At 43.6% G+C, this 23,706-nt stretch overlaps 1 protein-coding gene and 1 pseudogene across 1 annotated transcript; one reads left to right on the plus strand and one right to left on the minus strand.

Annotated features, from left to right (window-relative positions):
- Nucleotides 1-13,534: 13,534 nt before the first annotated feature.
- On the minus strand, nt 13,535-14,393 carry LOC138083560 (eukaryotic translation initiation factor 3 subunit F pseudogene; annotated as a pseudogene).
- A 5,244-nt stretch (nt 14,394-19,637) lies between these two features.
- On the plus strand, nt 19,638-20,739 carry LOC138083189 (calmodulin-1). Its single transcript, XM_068976892.1, has one exon. It carries the CDS (start codon nt 19,686-19,688, stop codon nt 20,133-20,135), a length of 450 nt encoding a protein of 149 aa, XP_068832993.1. The 5' UTR covers nt 19,638-19,685; the 3' UTR covers nt 20,136-20,739.
- The last annotated feature ends 2,967 nt before the right edge of the window (nt 20,740-23,706 follow it).

A 23,706-nucleotide genomic window follows, 5' to 3' on the forward strand; every position in this document is an offset into this window, starting at 1 on the left:
CCAGGAGCGTGTGTCCATCAAGACTGACCTGGCTACACGTACTGCTGAGTGCCCAATCTGCCAGCAGCGGAGGCGGCACCGAGCCCCTAACGTAGCACCATTGTTGCAAGGACTCAGCCAGCCATCTGGCATCAGGTTGATCACCCTGAACCACTTTCATTATGGAAGAGACAGCCAGCCTCTCCTGCTGGAACTGCCACTTGCTCTGGACATAGATTTCACTGCCCACAAAGCTTCTGCCAAAACTGCCTTCTGTGGATTTCCAGAACGCCTCATCCGCCATCGTGGAATTCACAGCAAATGAAATGCAGCCGCGGGTTCTCGCTCTCGGAATTCACTGGTCCATCCTTATTCCCCATCGTCTTGAAGCAACCCCTTTGACAGATGATTGACTGAATGGCTTTTTGAAGATTCAGTTATATCGCCGCGTAGGTGGTGACACCGGGCAGGACTGGGACAGTGTCCACCAGTTTGCGGTGAATGCTCTAAATCAACGTTAGTTTCTCCCATACCCTGGATTCCAAAGTTCAGGAATCAAGCGGTAAATACGAATGTCAGTCTTCTCAGGGTTAACGATCCAACAAAGTTTTGCTTCCCATCTCTGCAGCTTTAGCATCTGCTGGTCTAAGGCTCTTCATTACAAAGGGGAAAACACTTTCACTGGGAGACGCAGCAAAGACTGCATTAAATTGGAACTTGAAGCTGCCATCTGGCATCTTTGGGCACTGAATCAATAGACAAAGTACTGGCTGGGGTGATTGACCAGACTAGTAAGGGGAAAATGGGTTGCTGCTACACAGTGGGGGTGAGAAGGGATTCTGCAGGAGACCCTTTGGGGTGCCTCTTAGTACTCCCATATCGTCTGATTAAGACCAATGGAAAAGGGATAAACAATAAGATCCTACTGTACAGCACAGAGAACTTGGTATCCTATGATAAACAATCACGGAAAAAAAAGTTTTAAGAATATATATATATAACTGAATCTATATATAAATATAACTGAATCACTTTTCTGTACAGCAGAAATTAACACAACATTGTAAGTCAACTAAACATCAATTTAAAAACTAAAAGATAAATGGAAAACTGCAACACCCCAGTTTAGACAGTGACTGTCCCAGACTTCACAAAAGGCTGGAGTCATCCCACCAGGCAAGAATCTAACAACTGAGGTGCTTGCTGAAGCCAAAGAAATACAAAATGAATAGTAGATCATAGTAGCTGTATATACTAGCAGGTGGCCTTGTGACCAGCTCTGGAATGAGGCCTCTAATAGTTATAAGTATTTCTTCCTTACTTTGATGTGAATATATTTTAATAAATATTAACCAAAATGGTTTTATCTCCTCTCTCATCATTGAATCTGACGTGACTCATAATCACTTTATATGTAAGTATTTTAAGTTACAGGATGTCAAAACAGGAGTGTAAATCAGCTAGGGAAAGAATGAACATTATCCAAAGGCAAAAAAGGGACCCTGACTCTGATGCTTTCCTGGGAATGATGTTAGAATGGTTTTGGTTGTAAAAGGCCTCGTGTGTCATGTTAAACAGAAGCATGGTGTTGTCTTTGTCTCTATTTGAGAGTAAATGTGGTTTCAGGCAATGTGTGGGTACCAAGTTAAAAAGGGGTCGACCGTAGTCTTTGTAATGTTCCAACTTACTTCAGCCAAACTGTTTTCCAGAATTAAATTTCCTCTGTGTTTCTGATTAGAAGGGCCCACAAGACTGGAGATTCCATAACATTTGTAGGATGGAAATTGATTTTTCCCTACTCATGTGAGCGGCTATTTCACCTTATTAACTCTTGTCTTCTCATCTGATTCCCAATTTCTTGTTTCATGAACTCCGTGTTTGCTTTAGTTTCTTCGAGTGGGAGCAAAGCATTTAGAATTGCCTAGTGCAAACCTTCCAAGGACTGTTCCTCGTCTATTTCATCTGTCTTTGGTGTTAATTTCCTCCATTTTAGTGGAGATTGGTTATAGGTATTTTTCATGCTTGCTTGTCTATGCGTATGAATGAGGGCACCCTTTGAATGAGGGTAGTTATAGAATAATCTCATTCCCCATCGTGTTTGTTTGGTTAACTTCTAGATTGTTCCCTTAGTTTTTATGCTGGAAGATTGGATGTCATGGGTCCATATGGTCTGTTTAGTTGTTTATCTGCCTAAGGGAGGTAGATGCTGGGATCTTGAGCGAAAAGAACAGATCTTCCTCAACTTTTGATGGCGTTACATCCTGACAAATCCATCACACGTTATAAAATAGTAAGCTGAAACTGCATTTGATATACCTAACTTAACCTACCTTATCTAGCGTAGCCCCAGCCTATCTTAAACAAGCTTAGAACACTTACATTAGCCCACAGTTGGGCGAAATCATCTAACAATACAATAGAGCTATTGTATAATAAAGTACAGACTCCCTCATGCGATCTGTTGGCTACTGTACTGAAAGTGAAAACCAGAATGGTTGTTGGGACCTCACGATCATGTGGCTGACTGGGGAGCTGTGGCTGCTGCCACTGTCCAGCACCCCAAGAGTGCGTTGCACCAGGTACCACTACCCAGGGAAAGAGCACAGCTCAGCACGGGACGGGACTTCCCTGGTGCAGTGGATAGGAATCCCCCCGTCAGTGCAGGGGACATGGGTTCGACCCCTGGTCCAGGGAGATTTTACCTGCCTCGGAGCAAGTAAAGCCCATATTCTGCAACTGCTGGGCCTACACTCAATTGCTGGAGCCTGCACACTCTCGGGCATAGAGCCACAACTACGGAGCCCACGAGAAAGGATAGCTCCTGCTCACCGCAACCAGAGAAAGCCCGCGCGCAGCAGCTGAGACCCAGCGCAACTGAAAACAAGTCAATAAAGAAGTAAATAATTTTAAAAAGAAAGCAAAATCTGATTCTACTGAATGCAATTTGCTTTGCATCATCATCAGAAAATTGGAAGGCAAACTGTCACAAGTCGTGGGCTATCTGTATTGGAAACCTTCCTTGGGGCCTTATTCACTAATGGCAGGGGTGCCTAGATTTTGCTGTGGTCCCCTGCTGTAGGATGAACCAACCACTTTTTGCTTTTTGTTTATTTGGGGTTTTTTTTTATTTTGGACCAACCACTTTAGCAAAAAGCAAAGTCCAGAGAGACCTAGGGACTCCTTATTTGCTTCATCAGAGCAAGTGAGAGAGAAGAGTCAGGGAGAGAAGGTGAGCAAGGTGGAGGTCACCTTCCTTCATAGCCTGATCCCAGAATGTTATCTTATCGCCTGTTCTTAAGAAGCAGGTCAGTAGGTCCTGCCCCTGTGTAGGTGAAGGAAATTACAGAAGGATGTAAATACAGGAAGCAGACATCCTGGCAGCCATTGAGAGACTGTCTACCAGGTGGATTAACACTCACTTTCTACTGCCTCCCTCCATCTTTTTTCACCTCGGAACTCTTCTTGTCAAGAGAAGGGGCAGAGGAGAAAACAGGGTGATATATAGACTTTCAGGATCTCGTCAAGTCTCACACACCTGAGGCAGAAGAAGGGGCTCCCCCGTGGCCTTAGGTTCAACTCCAAAATCAGTTAGTTCAGTTCAGTCGCCGTGTCCGACTCTTTGCAGCACGCCAGGCCGCCCTGTCCATCACCAACTCCCGGAGTTCACTCAGACTCACGTCCATTGAGTTGGTGATGCCATCCAGGTGATGCTCATCCTCTGTCGTCCCCTTCTCCTCCTGCCCCCAATCCTTCCCAGCATCAGAGTCTTTTCCAATGAGTCAACTCTTCTCATGAGGCGGCCAAAGTACCGGAGTTTCAGCTTTAGCATCATTCCTTCCAAAGAACACCCAGGGCTGATCTCCTTCAGAATGGACTGGTTGGATCTCCTTGCAGTCCAAGGGACTCTGACCTAATAGAATCAGGGGCCTCTTCAGCCTCCTGTCTCTCTGTCCCATCACTTTTCACTGCAGCCATATTAGAAGATGTGTTCCTTGGGAGGGCCCTATAAATTTTATCCTGTTCTCACCCAAGTTCTGAAACAACTGAAAACAACACAATAAAGTCAGCAGATAAGAAAACCAAAATAGATTAGGGGACAGAGTTTAGTGTTGGAATCAGAATGCACTTGCGAATTGACCTTGAACCAGCCCATCCAAGGGAACGATGCAGTGTGTAGGGCAGACCCTGCCTCTTGCTCATTTTAGTGAAACCATCTGGTGTTGTTTCAGGGGCTCCGAAGAGCTCCAGTACCATAGTCCTTTACGTCTCAGTGCAGAAAAGAATTCAGCGAGAGACAAAGTGATAGATAAGTGGTTTATTACAATAAGAGGCTTGTGAGGCTTACAAGCAGGTGGGCAAGGGGTGCTTCCCCAAGAACTTCCTGGGCTATGGTTTTATAATCAATGGAAGAGTGGGGAGGGGGTGAAGAACTTCTTGGTCTTTCTTGAGTAGACATCATGCTTCCATCATCAGCTCCTCGTCCAGGTTGACCAGGGCAGTTTTCTTGTCCCTGCATGGCCAAGCTAGGTCCACAAATCTTGTTTTTCACGTGTGCAGAGAGCATGTCCTAGGGATTAACTGCTGAGCTCTCTGCTCAGGATATGGGTCTCTTGCCACTATTGTTTCATTGTTTGGGGGCACATCTTGTGCTTCTGTCGCATGTTTTTGTCGCTAAGCAAGCCTCCCTGGTTTTGTGCCCAAGCAAATGTGCTTTCTTGAGTGATCATTAACTAACAGGGGTCTCCCATACTTTTTCTACTCACAGTTCCCTAGTGGGACCTCTAGGGGGATTTAATCACTTAGACTTTGTCCTCTTACTCTGGCTCTATCACTGGTAGAGAGAAAAAAGGAAACCAAATCCCCTAAGCCAGGATCTAGGGTAAATAGGCTCAACCTGGTCAAGAAATGTAGACCAGCATCTGTGCCCCACTGCAATGAACACCGTGAATCAGCTTTTACCTTCCAGCCCGCCCTCATAGGCACCTTCCTGAGTGCAGAGTCAGAAAGCTAGACTATACTCACAGAAGCCTTTGCACCTAGGGTTCTGGTGGTAAGTAAGGTGGAAGTTAGATGCTGGCCCTTATTTATTTATCTGGCAAGCCAGCTTATGGAATCATGAGATTTTTCTGTAGCAATGTTCCAGCATCCATTTTTCCTTTGTATATGAAGGATCTGTTGGGGTGGTAGCTGCTTTTTTTTTTTTTTTATTAACTGCTTCAGGTCTTTAACTGGAGTGCGAGGTATCTTCATTACATCATTCAGAATCTTTCCCTGCAGCGTGTGGGCTCAGCAGTTGTGGGGCACGGGCTTCTCGTGCGTGACTTTAGCTTTGCCTCACTCAGCATGTGGGATCCTAGCTCCCTGACTAGGAATCGAATTCGTGTCCCCTGCATTGCAAGGCAGATTCTTAACCACTGAACCACCAGGGAATTCCCCTGGGGTGACAACTTCTTATCTGACGGCTCCTAGTCCCTGACTTCGGAGAAGGCAATGGCACCCCACTCCAGTACTCTTGCCTGGAAAGTCCCATGGACGGAGGAGCCTGGTGGGCTGCAGTCCATGGGGTCACTAACAGTCGGACACGACTGAGCAACTTCACTTTCACTTTTCACTTTCATGCATTGGAGAAGGAAATGGCAACCCACTCCAGTGTTCTTGCCTGGAGAATCCCAGGGATGGCGGAGCCTGGTGGGCTGCCGTCTGTGGGATCGCACAGAGTCGGACATGACTGATGACTTAGTAGCAGCAGCAGCAGCAGCAGCAGTCCCTGACATAAACTATGCAGATCTCTGTGAAATCGGAGGCTCCAGTGGTAGGAGCTTCACTTGTGCACCAGTCCTTCCATGTTCTTAGACTCACCCATGGATGCCCTCTCCTTGAGCCAGCTCTTCCCTCCTTCCGGTCTTTCCAGTCAAGGGGTGGGCAGTGAAACCTGATAAACCCTTCCCTGCCCAAAATATCTACAGTGCTATTTCCCGCACTAAACTTTGAATGATACTGTAATGTAAGTGCCTGACAAGTAGCTTATATGTTGCATCATAGGTGCCTGACATTAAACATTTGATTGAGAAAGCACATTGCTTGCTACATGGCTACATAAAGAGCCAGACCACCCCACCTGTGGAGTTCCCCCTTTAGAAAGCTCTGGGTGACCTAGATAACTGACTACTTGAGAGATCTTGCTTTTTCCCTTCCTGCTCCTATGTGTCTCATTTCCATTCCTATGTTTTAAATTCGCCAATTAAGATTGAGACTTCCCTGATGGCTCAGATGGTAAAAAAAATTCTTGCAGGAGACCTGGGTTTGATCCTTGGGTCAGGAAGATCCCCTGGAGAAGGAAATGGCAACCCACTCCAGTATTCTTGCTTGGAAAATTCCATGGACAGAGGAGCCTGGCGGGCTACAGCCCTTGGGGACAAAGACGGACACAACTGAGTGACTAACACTTGAACTTTTACTTTTCACTTTCAATAAAGAGTGAACTCGTGAAACCCTAGGCACCCCACCTTGACCCCCAAGAAAGGCAGAATCCAGCTTTGTGCTCTCTTTAGCCATGACCTCAGAGTGTGGCCCCAGATATGCCTATACCCTCCAGGTCTTGTGAGTAATAACCCTTGTCTTTTCAAATGTTCCTGAGTGTTGCTGTGAGGTGCAATCATGATCAGAACCATAGGAACTGGTCCAGCCACAACAACTGGCTCTAGTAGCGAAAGAGGAGACTCATCACAAATAGCAGGGGCCCAGGTGAGTGCCCCTAGGCACTCCTTGCAGATAGATAGCATCACTGTCAGTAGGCTGAGACAGACACAAAATAGATACCCATCAGGGAACTCAGCCTTCCTCTTTGCAGAGGATTAAAGTAGGGCAAGACCTCGGAGTCTTCAGAGGAAACGTAAAGCCAGAAGCAGGGAAGAGGCCTTTCCCCTCCCCCTGCTCAGCACCCAGCACTGAACTTCTCACGTGTCCTTCTTGCTGAAAGGCCTCCTGCCCCTCCCCACCCTCTTACTCATCTTTCAGGTCTCAGCGTAAGCATGACCTTCTCTCAGAAGCCTCCCCGGATTCCCCCAGGCTGGGTTAGAAGCCCCCTTACTCACTCTCACCTGACCTCTACCTGCACCCTGCGATCCTCAGGCTCCTGGTGATTACTTCCTGCGGCCCTGGTACAGAGCAGGCCTTCAAGGTGCATCCGTTTGCTGGCCGACCGGCCATCCCCGGGCAGGAATGAGGAACGAACACAATGGGCCTCCTCCAGCTTGTGTGGCCCCTGAGTTTGCTGTTGCAGGCGCCTACGTATGTCACTGGCTCTGTCTGGTGTTGACTAAAGAGTTATTCACAACCTAAAAGTTGGGAGTTGTGTTTTATTGGGCAGGAATTTTTTAGGACTTCAAGCATGGGAGGCAGCGTCTCAGGTAACCGTGAGAGAGAGAACCGCTCCAAGGAGGTGAGGTGGAGATGGGGGCAGGAGCCAGGTTATGTAGAAGTTTTGTAACAAAGGGCCGGTAGGCTGAATATCAAAAGATTATTGCTAATTAAAGACAGGATCCTCTACGACCCACCTCCCAGAATATTGGAAATAAAAGCAAAAATACACAAATGGGATCTAATTAAGATTAAAAGCTTCTGCACAACGAAGGAAACTATAAGCAAGGTGAGACAGCCTTTGGAAGGGGAGAAAATAATAGCAAATGAAGCAACTGACAAACAACTAATCTCAAAAATATACAAGCAACTCCTGCAGCTCAATTCCAGAAAAATAAACGACCCAATCAAAAAATGGGCCAAAGAACTAAATAGACATTTCTCCAAAGAAGACATACAGATGGCTAACAAACACATGAAAAGATGCTCAACATCACTCATTATCAGAGAAATGCAAATCAAGACCACAATGAGGTACCATTTCACACCAGTCAGAATGGCAGCGATCCAAAAGTCTACAAGCAATAAATGCTGGAGAGGGTGTGGAGAAAAGGGAACCCTCCTACACTGTTGGTGGGAATGCAAACTAGTACTGCCACTATGGAGAACAGTGTGGAGATTCCTTAAAAAACTGGAAATAGAACTGCCTTATGACCCAGCAATCCCACTGCTGGGCATACACACAGATGAAACCAGAATTGAAAGAGACACGTGTACCCCAATGTTCATCACAGCACTGTTTATAATAGCCAGGACATGGAAGCAACCTAGATGTCCATCAGCAGATGAATGGATAAGAAAGCTGTGGTACATATACACAATGGAGTATTACTCAGCCGTTAAAAAGAATACATTTGGATCAGTTCTGATGAGATGGATGAAACTGGAACGGATTATACAGAGTGAAGTAAGCCAGAAAGAAAAACACCAATACAGTATACTAACAAATATATATGGAATTTAGAAAGACGGTAATGATAACCCTGTATACGAGACAGCAAAAGAGACACAGATGTATAGAACAGTCTTTTGGACTCTGTGGGAGAGGGAGAGGGTGGGATGATTTGGGAGAATGGCATTGAAACATGTATAATATCATGTAAGAAACTAATCGCCAGTCCAGGTTCGATGCAGGATACTGGATGCTTGGAGCTGGTGCACTGGGACGACCCAGAGGGATGGTACGGGGAGGGAGGGGGGAGGGGGGTTCAGGATTGGGAACACATGTACACCCGTGGTGGATTCATGTTGATGTATGGCAAAACCAATACAATATTGTAATTAACCTCCAATTAAAATAAATAAATTTATATTTAAAAAGAAAGAAAACCCAAGCTATGTATAGGGAGGCGCAGAAGCATGGGCTCACAGAAGCACTCCCGTGCTATGCAGCTCAGCTATCTGGAGCCAGTACCCTGCGTTTTCACAGCCTGAGTTTCCTCGGGGCTCACCGTAGGGAGTAACTGCAGGCTGGCGGCTGATAGGCGGCAGGAATTCTTTTCATCCCTGAGTTGCCTCGGTGCTCACTGCAAGCAGAGATGAATTCAACATCCTCTGTCCACTGCTGCGGCAGGGAACAGCCCGTTTCTCTGGAATTTCACCCCTCAGTGACACTCACTTTTGGCCTTGTCTGCACATGAAATTTGTCACATTCTCTCTCTCTCTTTAGGCCATGCCATCTGACCTGTGGGATCTTGGTTCCCGACCGAGGCTCAAACCCAGGCCCTCAGCAGTGAGAGGGCAGAGTCCCCACCCCTGGACCGCCAAGGGGTTTCCGGCCACACTTTCTCATTTCAGAAATGTGTTTTTCTTCTGCGCTGTTCTCTTTTCAGCTTTCTCAGCAGATGTAGCAGTTCACTCTAGCAGAAGTCTTGGGAGCAGCGCCTTCAGTGCCAGCGAGGAGAACTGCATTTCTCCCAAGGACTGTGGCTTAGGGCCATCTGTTGCGAGGTTAGCTGCACCTTATGGAGCCTATGCTGAGGGTAGGTGACCAGGCAGGCTGTAGGCTGAGTGTCCAATATGAGAAACTTTCTGAATGAGGACTCACCTCTCACTGGTCAGAATGGCCATTATCACAAAGGCTGCTGGAGAGAGTGTGGAGAAGAGGCAACTCTCCTACACCTACACTCTTGGTGGGAACATAAATTTGTACGGCCGCTTTGGAGAACAGGATGGAGGTTTTTTTAAAAACTAAAAGCAGAGCTCTCACAGGGTCCAGCAGGCCCATTCCTGGGCATACATCCAGAGAAAATCATAATTTGGAAGGAAACGTGCACGCCAATGTTCATTTGCGACGGACAAGACATGGAAGCAACCTAACTGTCCATCAGTAGAGGAATGGAGAAAGGAGATGCGATGCATATAAGAATGGGATATAAAAAAGAATGAAATAATGCCATCTGCAGCAACAGGGGTGGACCTAGGGATTATTATACCAAGTGAAATAAGTCAGAGACAAATATCATATGATATCACTTACCTGTGGGATCTAAAAAGATTATAAAAATGAATTTCTTTACAAAACAGAAACAGACTCACAGACTTCAAAACCAAAACTTATGGTTACCCAAGGGGAAAATTGTGGGCGGGGGGAGGGATAAATTAGGAGTTTGAGATCAACATACACTCACTACTACATATGAAACAGATAATCAACAAGAATCTACTACTTAGCAAAGGGAACTCCAGTCCATACTCCAGTAATAACCTATTTGGGAAAAGAATCTAAAAAAATGGACATATGCATATATGTTAATATAACTGAATCACTTCACTATACATCTGACCCTAATATAACACGTAAATCAACTATTTTTAAGAAAAATTAAATTTAAAAAAGAAGTCCTCTGTCTTAAAATGAATCTGTCTTCTATTTTAGGCTACTTCAACTACCTGGGCAAGTCTTCCCTGAGTGTAGCCCACTGCCACCTTGTCCCCAGATGACTAAGGCTCTCTCTCGCGGCTCAGAGACTGACTCCCTGGGATCACCACTGCCTTCTCTCGTGTTTTCCCCCATCAGACTGGAGAGCTCTTCTGGAAGCAGAACACATTTCACTCACCTTCAGATCCTGTGGCTTTCCCAGTACCTAAAAGCACATGGCAAACACTCGACAAACCAAATTAAATTTGAGCGTCACACAGCAGCCTGGAACCTACCTAAGTAGTGGAGAAGTGCCTCTCTAGTTTAATGCTTCCATTTTCATTCAGGACTTAGGTGATGTCAGACTTCCCCTCACTGCGCAATCCTTTCACCCGTCTCTCAGATCACTCGATAACATTAGGGGGACTCTTGCCTGGGGCATGTTCGTTGTATCATTTGTGTTAAGTCTATTTGACATTTAGCATGGCCCAACTTGAAACCTATCTTGGGTTGCATTTTTTTCTGTTATCTCCTTAGAGTCTGGATGAGTTCCTTGATATGCCAAGTCTTATTGGAGACAGGTAGGACTGCAGTCCATCAACAGATACTTGGTATTTTTTTAAGTTGAAAATGTTTTCTGATAATTATTTTCTTATCACTGGTTGATCTTGAAACAACTTTACAAAAAAGTATTTTTGCCCTTCTTGACTCTCCATCTTACAACGATTTACATTTCTTATACACACTGCTAATAACTAACCATTGCCATGTACGAAACGCTGGGGCGAGTGTTTACATGCCTCATCCCATTTATTCTTCACATCAACCCCAAGAAATGGGCACCTAAAAGCACCACCTTATTTTATTTATGAGGAAATGGGTTTACTGAGATTAAGAATAATCTCTTCCAATTTTGATTCCTATGGAATCTTTGCTCCCAGTTTTAAGTTAAAGGTCTTTAATAATCTCTCTGTACCATGAAACAATCACCACAATGAGTTTGGTGAACATTCATCATCTCATATCAGTTTAAAATGAAATAAGTAGAAAGAAGCTATATTTGCCTTGTGATGAAAACACTTAGGATTTACTCTCTTGACAACTGCCATGTAAAACATTGTTGTTTAGTCGCTAAGTTGTGTCAGACTCTTTTGCAACCTCATGGATTGTAGCCTGCCAGGCTCCTCTGTTCATGGGATTTCACAAGCAAGAATATTGGCGGGGGTTACCATTCCCTTCTCCAGGGGATCTTCCTAAGGGATCAAACCCACATCTCCTGTACTGCATGTGGGTTCTTTATTGCTGAGTCACCAGGGAACCCCCTACAACAGTGTTAATTATACTTACTATGTTGTACACTACATCCCTTGTACTTATTTATTTTATAATTGGTCCAGTTTCCGCGACCCCATCTCCCACTTCTGCTGCTGCAGAGTCGCTTCAGTCGTGTCCGACTCTGTGCGACCGCATAGACGGCAGCCCACCAGGTTCCTCCGTCCCTGGGATTCTCCAGGCAAGAACACTGGAGTGGGTTGCCGTTTCCTCCCACCTCTGGTAAACACCAATCTGATCTCTATTTCTATGAGATTGTTTGTGCATTGTTTGTGAGGTATAATTACCCTACAACACAATGCTATGTCAGTTCATGTTATACAACATAGTGATTGAAAATTTCTATATGTTTCAAAATGATCATCACAATGTGTAGTTGCCATCTGTCACCATACACAGATGTTATATAATTATTGATTATATTCCCCACACTATAATTTTCATACCCATGACTCATTTATTTTGCAACTGAAAATATGAGCCTCTTAATCTTCCTCACCTATTTCTCTCCTCCCCCCACCACTTCCCCTGTGGCTACCACCTGCTTATTTCTAAATCTATTGTTCTGTTTTGTTGAGTTTGTTCACTTGTTTTGTTTTTTGGAATCCACACATAAGTGAAATTATGCAGTATTTGTCTTTCTCTGTCTGACTTGTTTCACTTAGCATAATAACCTCTAGATTTGTCCACGTTGTGGCAAATGGAAAGATTTCATTCCTTTTGAGGGCAAAGTAAAATTCCATTGTGTGTGTGTGTGTTTGTGTATGTATATATATCATATCTTCTTTATTCATTGATTTACGGACACTCAGGTAGCTTCCATATTTTGACTATTGTAAATAATGGTACAGTAAACATAGGCTGCACATATCTTTTCTAATTATTGTTTTCATTTTCTTCAGATAAATTCCCAGTAGTGAAATTGAGGGATCGTTTGGTAGTTCAATTTCTGACTTTTTGAGGCACCTCTATTCTATTGTCCATGGTGACTGCACAATTTACATGCTTATCCACAGTTTATAAGAGTTGTCATTGCTTAGGACTTCCCTCATGGGCCGATGGTTAAGAATCCACCTGCCAACGCAGGGGACTCTGATCCCTAGTCTGAGGCCTAAGACCCCACATACCGCAGGGCAACTAATCCCACGTGCGCTAAAGCCTGTGCTCCGCAAGAGAACTCACCGCGACGAGCAACTTGCGCCCCCAGCTGGAGAGTATCTCCGGGTCACTGCAGCTAGAGAAAGCACGTGCACGGCAAGAAAGCACCTATGTGCCACAGTGAAAACCCGACATGGTCAAAAATAAAGAAACAAACATTAATTGACAATAAAAAAGAGTTCTCGTTTCTCCACACCCCCACCCACACTTGGTACTTGTTGTGTTTTAGTAATAGCCATTCTATATTTAAAGAAACAAACAGTAGCCATTCTGACAGCTACGATGTGATATCTCATTGTGGATTTTTTTTTTGAAGTATAGTTGATTTACAGTGTTCAAGTGTATAGCATAGTGATATGTGTGTACACACATACACACACATAGACGCGCATATACATTTAATGGCGAAAAGTTGACAGCACTTCAACTTAAATATATACTTTTTCAGATTCTTTTTCCATACAAGTTATTACAAGACACTGAATATAGTTCCCTATGGTATACAGTAGGTCCTTGTTGCTTACGGTTTTGATTTACATTTTCCTGATGGTTAGTGCTGTTGAGCATCTTTTCATATGCTGGTTGGCTATATGTATGTCTTCTTTGGGAAAATATTTAGATTATTTGCTCACTTGTTTTCTTTCACTTACAAAAGGTAGTCTGTGTTTCTTTAGAGTCACAAGCAGTTGACTGAGTCAGTGACTCAAACCACAAAGACACCATTTCTCCTTCCCTCCAATCTGGGCCCAGGGTTGGCTGGGGCCCTGCATGACAGGAGGGCTGCCTTCACAGATTGACAGGTTCCTCATTGCAGGCAACGTGACTATGAGAGGTTGACCAGATAGGTCACCAGCAACAGGTCGTTGATGTTGCTGTTGAGCATTGTCTGGAAGTCCTCGGGAACTGTTTTGGGCACTTGGTTAACCAGACTCATCAAGAAGTGGCCCAGGGTACTGTTGGCTGACACCTTTGCAGACAGCGAGTCCTCTGTGCACTGCAACACAGTGCTGGGGGGCCGCCGACTTGCCGCAGGTCCCTGGAGAGGCCAACTACCCGGTAGGGGCTAAAACAGGTCAGGTCAGCTCCAATGCGTCCAGTGTCTAACATGGGTCTTTCACCATCAGAAGGTGACCATCGCCCCCACGGTCCTCTGGGGAACATGCATTAAAGTGCTGATGAGGCCTGGATGCTTGTATCCACCGTGAGGTAGATGGGGTTGGGGGCTTCTGGGCTGTAGTACTCACGGATCAGCACTGAGTGCTCCGTGATGTCATGGGCTGAAGCGTACCAGCCCAGGATGAGCTCCTCTGGAGAGACTTTCCTGTGCACTTGATACATGTTCTTAGCGAATTCCATGTCAGCAGTCACCTCATCTCCTGACTCATTGTATGGCACTAAAAGGCAATTGGTGACTTCCACTGACTACGTGTCAACGGGTCCCAGCAACGTCCAGATAACTCGGGCAGCTCCCTCGTTGCATCGCTCGTAGCTGTCCATGATGGAGGCCAAGAGGACCACACAGCCACCACGGAAGGGGCCTGGGAGGGCAGGGCCAGACAGCAATTGGGTGGGGAGAGGGGGAGGTCTGCACTGGGGCCGGGGATGAGGCCGCAGCGGGGGCTTTGGGTGGGGCAGCAGGAGGCATGCTCGCCGGTACTGCTGGTGTACCATCTTGTCGAGAGGGTATTTGCTCACTTTTTAATTGGGCCGTTTTTTTGCATTTTTGTTGTTGAGTTGTATGTATTCTTTGCATATTTTGGATATTAACCCCATATAGGAAATACTGTTTGCAAAGATTTTCTCCCCCTCAATAGGTGGTCTCTTCATTTTGTTGACAGTTTCCTTCACTGTGAAAAGCTGTTTAATTTGATGTAGCCCAATTTATATATTTTTGCTTTTTTTCACCTGAGGCGATGTATATTAAAAATATTATTAAGACTCATGTAAAAGTGTACTGGGTCATGTTTTCTTCTAGGAGTTTTATGGTCTCAGATCTTACGTTTAAGTCTAATCCATTTTGAATTTATTTTTGTCTGTGGTGTGAGACATATTCAGCATGTAGCTGTCAAGTTTTTTCAACACCATTTATTGAAGAGGCTGTCTTTTTGCCATGATATATTCTTGCCTCTTTTATCAGAGATTAATTGCCCATATAAATGTAGGCTGATTTCTGGATCTATATTCTGTTCATTGATCTACGTGTCTATTTTTGTAAGAGTATGGTACTGTTTTGATCTCTTAACTTTGTAGTATAGTTTGAAATCAGGGTGCATGATACCTCCAGCTTTGTGCTCCTTTCTCAAGATCGTTTTGACTATTCAAGATCTTTTGTGCTTCCCTACAAATTACAGAATTATTTGTTCTAGTTCTGTAACAAATAATGCCATTGTTATTTTGATAAGTATTGCATTGTGTCTGTAGATGGCTTTGGGGAGCATGGTCATTTTAACAATATTAATTCTTCCAGCCCGTGAGCACAGTGTGTCTGTCCGTCTGTGTCATCTTCAGTGTCTCTCATCAGCATCTGATAGTTTCCAACGATAGGTCTTTTACCTTCTTAATTAGGTTTATTTCTAGGTATTTTATTATTTTTGATGCAGTTTTACTTTTTAAAGATTTCATTTCGTTTATTTATCTGTTTAGGCTTTGGCTGTGCTTGGTCTCTATTCTGCCCGGGCTTTTCTCTAGTTGTGCTGAGCAGAGTCTGCTCTCTAGTTGAGGTGCTCAGGTTTCTTATCGCGGCGGCTTCTTTTGCCGTGGATGGAGTGTGGGCTCTCGGCCGTGGGGGCTTCAGTAGCTACAGCATGTGGGCTCAGTAGTTGTGGCTTCCAGGCTCTGCAGCACAGGCTCAATACTTAAGGCCTACAAGCTTAGTTGCTCTGAAGCATGTGGGAATCTTCCCAAATCAGGGATTAAACTCCTGCATTGGCAGGCAAATTCTTTACCATTGAGCCACCTGAGAAGCTCTTTTGATGAGATTTTAAATGAGACTATTTTCTTACCTTCTCTTTCTAATAGTTAAACTATTAAGTTTTTAGAAGCACAACAGAATTTATGTATATTAATTTTATATCCTGCAAATTTACCAAATTCATCGATGAGTTCTATTCGTTTTTTGATGGCATCTTTAGAAAATTCTATGTATAGTAGCATGTCATCTGCAAACTGTGACAGTTTTACTTATTCTTTTCCAGTTTGGATCCCTTTTCTTTCTTTTTCTTGTCTGGTTTCTATGACTGGGAGTTCCAATACTATGTTGAATAAAAGTGAAGAGAGGGGACACCTTTGTCTTGTTTCTGATCCTAGAGGAACTTTCAGCTTTTCAACATTTAAATTTTATTGATTTGTTTGGTTTTGGCTGTTCTGGGTCTTCAGTGCTTGCGTGGGCTTTCTCTGGCTGTAGTGAGTCGGGCTACTCTCCAATTGCAGTACGTGGGCTTGTCACTGTGGTGGTTTCTCTCGTTGCAGAGCTCTAGGGGGCACAGGCTTCAGTAGTTGTGCTGCCTGGGCTCAGTTGCTCCCTGGCATATGGGATCTTCCTGGACCAGGAGTCAAACCTATGTCCTTTGCCTTGGCGGGTGGATTCTTCACCACTGGACCACCAACAAAGTCCCAGCTTTTCACTGTTCAGTATGGTGTTAAGCTATAGGCTTGTCATACATCACCTTTATGATCTTGAGGTATGTTCCCTCTATATCCACTTTCCAGAGAGTTTTCAATCATAAATTTAAATCATGAATTTATGAATTTCATTAAACTTAATTTAAATTAATTATGAATTAAATTATGGATTTATCAAAAGCTTTTAAATAATATGTTTGTGTTTCTATTGAGATGAGTATATGATTTTTGTTCTTCAGTTTGTTAATATGATGTGTTACATTGACTTGTGAATATTGATCCATCCTTACATCCCTGGGGTAAATCCCACTTGATCATTGTCTGTGCTTTTTATGATGTATTGTTGAATTCAATTCGCTAATATTTTGTTGAGGAATTTTTCATCTATGTTCATCAGTGGTATTGGCCTTTAATTTGTGTGTGTGTGATAGCTTTATCTGGTTTTGGTATCAGGGTGATGCTGGCCTTGTTGATTGGGTCCAGAAACATCTCTTCCTCTGCAATTGTTTGGAATTATTTGAGGAAGACATGTTAACTCTTCTCCAAGCATTTGGTAAAATTCATCTATGAAGCCATCTGGTCCTGGACTTTTGTTTGTTGTAAGTTTTAATATTACTGATTCAATTTCATTACTGGTAATTGGTCTGTCCATATTTTCTATTTCTTCTTAACTCAATCTTGAGAGATTGTGCATTTCTAGAAGTTTGTCCATTTCTTCTAGGTTGTCCATTTTATTGTTGTGTAATTGTTCATAGCAATTTTGTTAATAATATGATCCTTTATATTTCTGTGGTGTTGGTTTTAACGTCTCATTTTTCATTTCTGATTTTATTAATTTGGGCCTTCTCTCTTTCTTGATGAGTCTGGCTAAAGATTTATCAATGTGTTAATCTTCTCAAAGAACCAGCTCTTGGGCTTCCCTGGTGGCTCAGTGGTAAAGAATCTGCCTGTCAGTACAGGGGACATGGGTTCAGTCCCTAGCCTGGGAAGAGTCCGCTTGCCATGGAACAGCTAAGCCCATGTGCCACAACTACTGAACCAGAGTTCTAGAACCCTTGAGCTGCAACTTCTGAGCCCACACACTGCAACTACTGAAGCGCGTGTGCCTAGAGCCTGTGCTCCATGAAAGAAGACATTGCAATGAGAAGCCTCCGCACCGCAGCAAAGAGTAGCCCCCACTCACAGCAACTAGAGAAAGCTTGTGTGCAACAGCAAAGACCTAGAGCAGCCACAAACAAATAAATCTTAATACAATAAAAACAGTTGCTAACATACTTTTAAAAAGACTAAAAAAAAAGAACCAACTCTTAGTTTCATTGATCCTGTTTTTCCTCTCCATTTCATTTATTTCTGCTCTGATCTTTTTATAGTTCCTTTGGGCGTAAAGTTAGGTTGTTTGTATGAGATTTTTCTTGTTTGTTGAGGTTAGCTTGTATCACTATAAACTTTCCCCTTAGAATTGTTTTTTTTAATGTTATATATATTTTGGATTGCTATGTTTTCGTTTTCACGTGTCTGTAGGTACTTTTTGATTTCCTCTTTGATTTCTTCATTAATCCATTAGTCACTTGAACTGATTTTTCTCTATCCTTGATGATCGTTCTCTGAATACATTTGTAAAAAATAGTTAACTCTCCAAATAACTTTTTCTGGATTCATAGTGCAGTTTCATACCTTCTTCTGGGGTCAAGAAGAGTTCAAGCTCAGGGACGATATGGAAATTTAATTTTTTTATGTTTTTAATCATCGTGTATTTATATTTTATGCTCTACCTTTTTTTTTTTAATTTAATAGTATTTCAAATGAAACTTTCTAGTTATTGGAACTTCTGGATTGGTGAACACATCAAGGTGCTGGGAGAACCATGTGTTTAGAGAGGGCATGGAAACTGCCCTCCCTCACCCTATACTGTGCCCGATGCATGTTTTCGCTTTGTCTATTCCTGAGTTGTATCCTTGTAATAAACCAGTAATAGAAAGAATGTTTCCTGAGTGAGTTGTTCTAGTGAATTATTGAAACTTGGAGAAGTATTTGTAGGAACCCCCCAATTTGTAGCCAATTTAGATAGGACATGGAACAACAGACTGGTTCCAAACAGGAAAAGGAATACGTCAAGGCTGTATATTGTCACCCTGCTTATTTAACTTCTATGCAGAGTACATCATGAAAAACGCTGGGCTGGAAGAAACACAAGCTGGAATCAAGATTGCCGGGAGAAATATCAATAACCTCAGATATGCAGATGACACCACCCTTATGGCAGAAAGTGAAGAGGAACTAAAAAGCCTCTTGATGAAAGTGAAAGAGGAGAGTCAAAAAGGTGGCTTAAAGCTCAACATTCAGAAAACAAAGATCATGGCATCCGGTCCCATCACTTCATGGGAAATAGATGGGGAAACAGTGTCAGACTTTATTTTTTGGGGCTTCAAAATCACTGCAGATGGTGACTGCAGCCATGAAATTAAAAGACACTTACTCCTTGGAAGAAAAGTTATGACCCACCTAGATAGTATATTCAAAAGCAGAGACATGACTTTGCCGACTAAGGTCCGTCTAGTCAAGGCTATGGTTTTTCCTGTGGTCATGTATGGATGTGAGAGTTGGACTGTGAAGATGGCTGAGCGCTGAAGAATTGATGCTTTTGAAATGTGGTGTTGGAGAAGACTCTTGAGAGTCCCTTGGACTGCAGGGAGATCCAACCAGTCCATTCTAAAGGAGATCAGCCCTGGGATTTCTTTGGAAGGAATGATGCTAAAGCTGAAACTCCAGTACTTTGGCCACCTCATGTGAAGAGTTGACTCATTGGAAAAGACTCTGATGCTGGAATGGATTGGGGGCAGGAGGAGAAGGGGATGACAGGGGATGAGATGGCTGGATGGCATCACTGACTTGATGGACATGAGTCTGTGTGAACTCCGGGAGTTGGTGATGGACAGGGAGGCCTGGCGTGCTGTGATTCATGGGGTTGCAAAGAGGGGACATGACTGAGTGACTGAACTGAACTGTGGGTACTCTGACCACCCATTTGTGACTAATGTCTGAATTATGGGACGGAACCCTTAAACCTGTGGTTTCTGATGCCTAACTCAGGTGGTTAGTGTCAGAATTAAATTGAATTGTAAGACACCTAATTGGTGTTAGAGAAACAGAGAATTGGTTGTTGGTGAGGGAAAAAACCCCACACATTTGGTATGAACAGTATTATGAGTTAAATCAGTTCTTTCATTGTATGAAGAAAATATGGAATTAGTTCGAGTGAAGCGAGCGAGCTGAGTAGTTGTGTGATTGTGTCCCGGAGACCGGTAACGCTTGCAGCATGGCTGACCAGCTGACTGAAGAGCAGATTGCAGAATTCAAAGAAGCTTTTTCACTATTTGACAAGGATGGTGATGGAACTATAACAACAAAGGAATTGGGAACTGTAATGCGGTCTCTTGGGCAGAATCCCACAGAAGCAGAGTTACAGGACATGATTAATGAAGTAGATGCTGATGGTAATGGCACAATTGACTTCCCGGAATTTCTGACAATGATGGCAAGAAAAATGAAAGATACAGACAGTGAAGAAGAAATTAGAGAAGCATTCCGTGTGTTTGATAAGGATGGTAATGGCTATATTAGTGCAGCAGAGCTCCGCCATGTGATGACAAACCTTGGAGAGAAGTTAACAGATGAAGAGGTTGATGAAATGATCAGGGAAGCAGATATTGATGGTGATGGTCAAGTAAACTATGAAGAGTTTGTACAAATGATGACAGCAAAGTGAAGACATTGTACAGAATGTGTTAAATTTCTTGTACAAAATTGTTTATTTGCCTTTTCTTTGTTTGTAACTTATCTGTAAAAGGTTTCCCCCTACTGTCAAAAAAAAAAATGCATGTATAGTAATTAGGACTTCATTCCTCCATGTTTTCTTCCCTTATCTTACTGTCATTGTCCTGAAACCTTATTTTAGAAAATTGATCAAGTAACATGTTGCATGTGGCTTACTCTGGATATATCTAAGCCCTTCTGCACATCTAAACTTAGATGGAGTTGGTCAAATGAGGGAACATCTGGGTTATGCCTTTTTTTTTTGAGTAGTTTTCTTTAGGAACTGTCAGCATGTTGTTGTTGAAGTGTGGAGTTGTAACTCTGCGTGGACTACGGACAGTCAACAATATGTACTTAAAAGTTGCACTATTGCAAAACGGGTGTTTTATCCAGGTACTCGTACACTATTTTTTTGTACTGCTGGTCCTATACCAGAAACATTTTCTTTTATTGTTAACTTGCTTTTTAAACTTTGTTTTAGCCACTTAAAGAAAATCTGCTTATGGCACAATTTGCCTCAAATCCATTCCAAGTTGTATATTTGTTTTCCAATAAAAAAATTACAATTTACCCAAAAAAAAAAAAAAAAAAGAAAGAAAATATGGTGTTTGCTAAAACAGTCTTTGCTCAGTGAAACATGGTTTGGGAAGAGGGAAAAATGAAAGAATGGAGTATGAGGAACCTTTAATCCCTGGTGGTCACATGGTCACCCACAGTATGGAGCAGCTGCTGTGCTAGAATAAGTTATTGATACTAATAGTAAAAGTTAAAAATTCATGGGGAGTTGGTCCACTGGATACATAGGAAAGACAAACTAATGAGAAAAAAGTCAAATACACAGTCCTTTGGTTATTACTACCTGTAAAGACTAAAATGAAATTAAAAGAGTGCTGAATCAGAACTTGATGCTGAACCAAACTCCGATATCTATCAGTTTGAGCTTCAGCCTCTAGACTCAAAGCTACCCCAAAAGGAAGGATTGATTATGTGGGAAAACAGAGCAACTCTAATACCTCTGGTCACCATGGAGGTGGTCCACGTTGGCGGAGGGCAAAATCAAGAAACTATGGAAACAAGAGGGCATAGTATGAAGAATCTGCCTTATTTTGGTGTATCAGCTTCCTGTAGAACCATTAGTAGAATAGATTATGAGAATAATTCAGGGGCACTGTCTTTGGTTTTGAAGGTTGCAACGTGGAGAGCATGTTTAGGTTGATGGAGGACCCACAGCTCACTATGGAATAATCACAGATGGCTATACAAGATCCAGAATCCTTGTAGGTTATTCCCAAGGAAACACCAGTCTGGTGAATGAAAGCCAACTAAATTCTGTTTACCCTGAGAAAGGAGGCTATCTGACTCTCCCTATAAATTCCAAATGAACATCACACATGAGACAGCTGGTATGTTCTGATGCAAGCTGTGTGGGACCGACTTTATGATAACTGGGGATGTTCACCTGCTGAATACGCCCGTGTTGCTGCTGCTGCTAAGTCGCTTCAGTCGTGTCCGACTCTGTGCGACCCCATAGACGGCAGCCCACTAGGCTCCGCTGTCCCTGGGATTCTCCAGGCAAGAACACTGGAGTGGGTTGCCACGCCCGTGTTAGTACAGAACAATAAGACTGCAGAAAAATGGGTTTATTTGGGAACACCAAAGAACTTCAATTCAGGACATAAAATCCTTGATGAAGCACCAGGTCTTGAGAAAAAGAAAAAAAATATTGTTTGTTTGGTTTTATTTTTAATACAGGAAAAGGGGGAGCTGGGAACAGCTGTTGCAGATAGAGTCCATTGGTGGACTTTCCTGGTGGTCCAGTGGTGGAGCCTCTGCCTGCCAATGCAGGGGACACAGATTTGATCCCCGCTCCAGGGAGAGTCCAGAGGGCAAGCGGACCAAGCCCATGCACCACAACTACTGAGCCTCGGCACTCTGCAAGAAGAGAAGCCACAGCGAAGAGACACCCCACACGCCTCAACAAAGAGCGAAGAGTAGCCCCTGCTAGCCCCAACTAGAGAAAGTCCCCACGCAACAACAAAGACCCCAGCACAGCCAAAAATAAAAACATAAATAAAAGACTTGACCAGCAGGGATTAAAACAAAAAGAGCCCATTGGAGGAACATGGAAGTTCCAAATACAGAGGCTTTTCATTGGCTGAGTTATGACAAGCTCTCATTGACTGGGCTGTTGCTGGGCAAGGAGAAATTCTTCCTCCTCTCACTTGGTGTAAAGTATTAACCTTTTTCCCATTGGATATACAAGGGTAATATCGCCTCCTATACGGTCTACAATTGACTTCAGGTGATAGTGCCTGAGACCTCCCCCTTCTGGCCTCCTGACTCCATTTTAAATGAGGGTTCTGTTTATTAATTTTCAACCTGTTACCCAGGTCATGATAAAGGCCATAGTTAAGTGGGGTGCAAGGAGATCCAACCAGTCCATTCTAAAGGAGATCGGTCCTGGGTGTTCTTTGGAAGGAATGATGCTAAAGCTGAAACTCCAGTACTTTGGCCACCTCATGTGAAGAGTTGACTCACTGGAAAAGACTCTGATGCTGGGAGGGATTGGGGGCAGGAGGAGAAGGGGGCGACCGAGGATGAGATGGTTGGATGGCATCAACGACTTGATGGACATGAGTTTGGGTGAACTCCAGGAGTTGGTGATGGACAGGGAAGACTGGTGTGCTGCAATTCATGGGGTCGCAAAGAGTCGGACACGACTCAGCGACTGAACTGAACTGAACTGAAAGGAGGTGCCCTTTTTCACTGGGCACCATATGTAACTTTACTACTGAGAAATCAGCGATAACCCCGGAAGCCTTTTTGAATTCGCTGTCTCAGCTTCTCCTCATGGGCTTTGCAGTTGCTAATAAAACACCAGGTTAATGAACAAGTGGATGTGGAAATGTTAAAGTTGGCGGAGGGTCAAGGAACACAACCCAGCAGGGTGGAAGTCTTTAGAAATTAGATAAATTAAACTGGACATTGGATTGGATTGAAACAAAAGTCTTAATACAGCAGGATTGAAGGTTGGGTGGACAAAAGGGACCCTCCTCACCCCCCGGTGGGCTCCAAATAAGTCCAAAAGGGAACCCCTGGTGGGACCCAAATAAGTTCATTCTATTTACTTTCAGTTTGAAGAACTTTTTTTTTTTTTAATTTATGAAGCTGGCATACGAAGAATTGCAATGAGAAACCTGACCTGGGATGGGGCAATAGCTAGGCAGTGAACCAAGATAAAGGCTGTTAAAGTAACCAGATTAGGGCCAAGATGGAGTCATTCATGCTAAGCCACTTGTCAGCAAACCAAAACTGCACTGAGTGTTTATGCTGGGCTCTCCCAGGAAAGGAGAACCTAGGCAGGCCGTCAGCTTTTGGCTGCTCAGTGCAAGTTACCTGGCCCAGCACTTCTAAGACTTCCCTTTCCTCCATGCAAGGAAAGAAACCCTGCTTAACCAGGCTGCAAATGCCCAGTGTAACTTCCTTCTTCCTGCTCCCTTCTGCCTATAATTCTTGCCTTGTAC

The sequence above is a fragment of the Capricornis sumatraensis genome, chromosome 8 (genome assembly GCF_032405125.1).
Source record: "Capricornis sumatraensis isolate serow.1 chromosome 8, serow.2, whole genome shotgun sequence".
Lineage (NCBI taxonomy): Eukaryota > Metazoa > Chordata > Mammalia > Artiodactyla > Bovidae > Capricornis > Capricornis sumatraensis.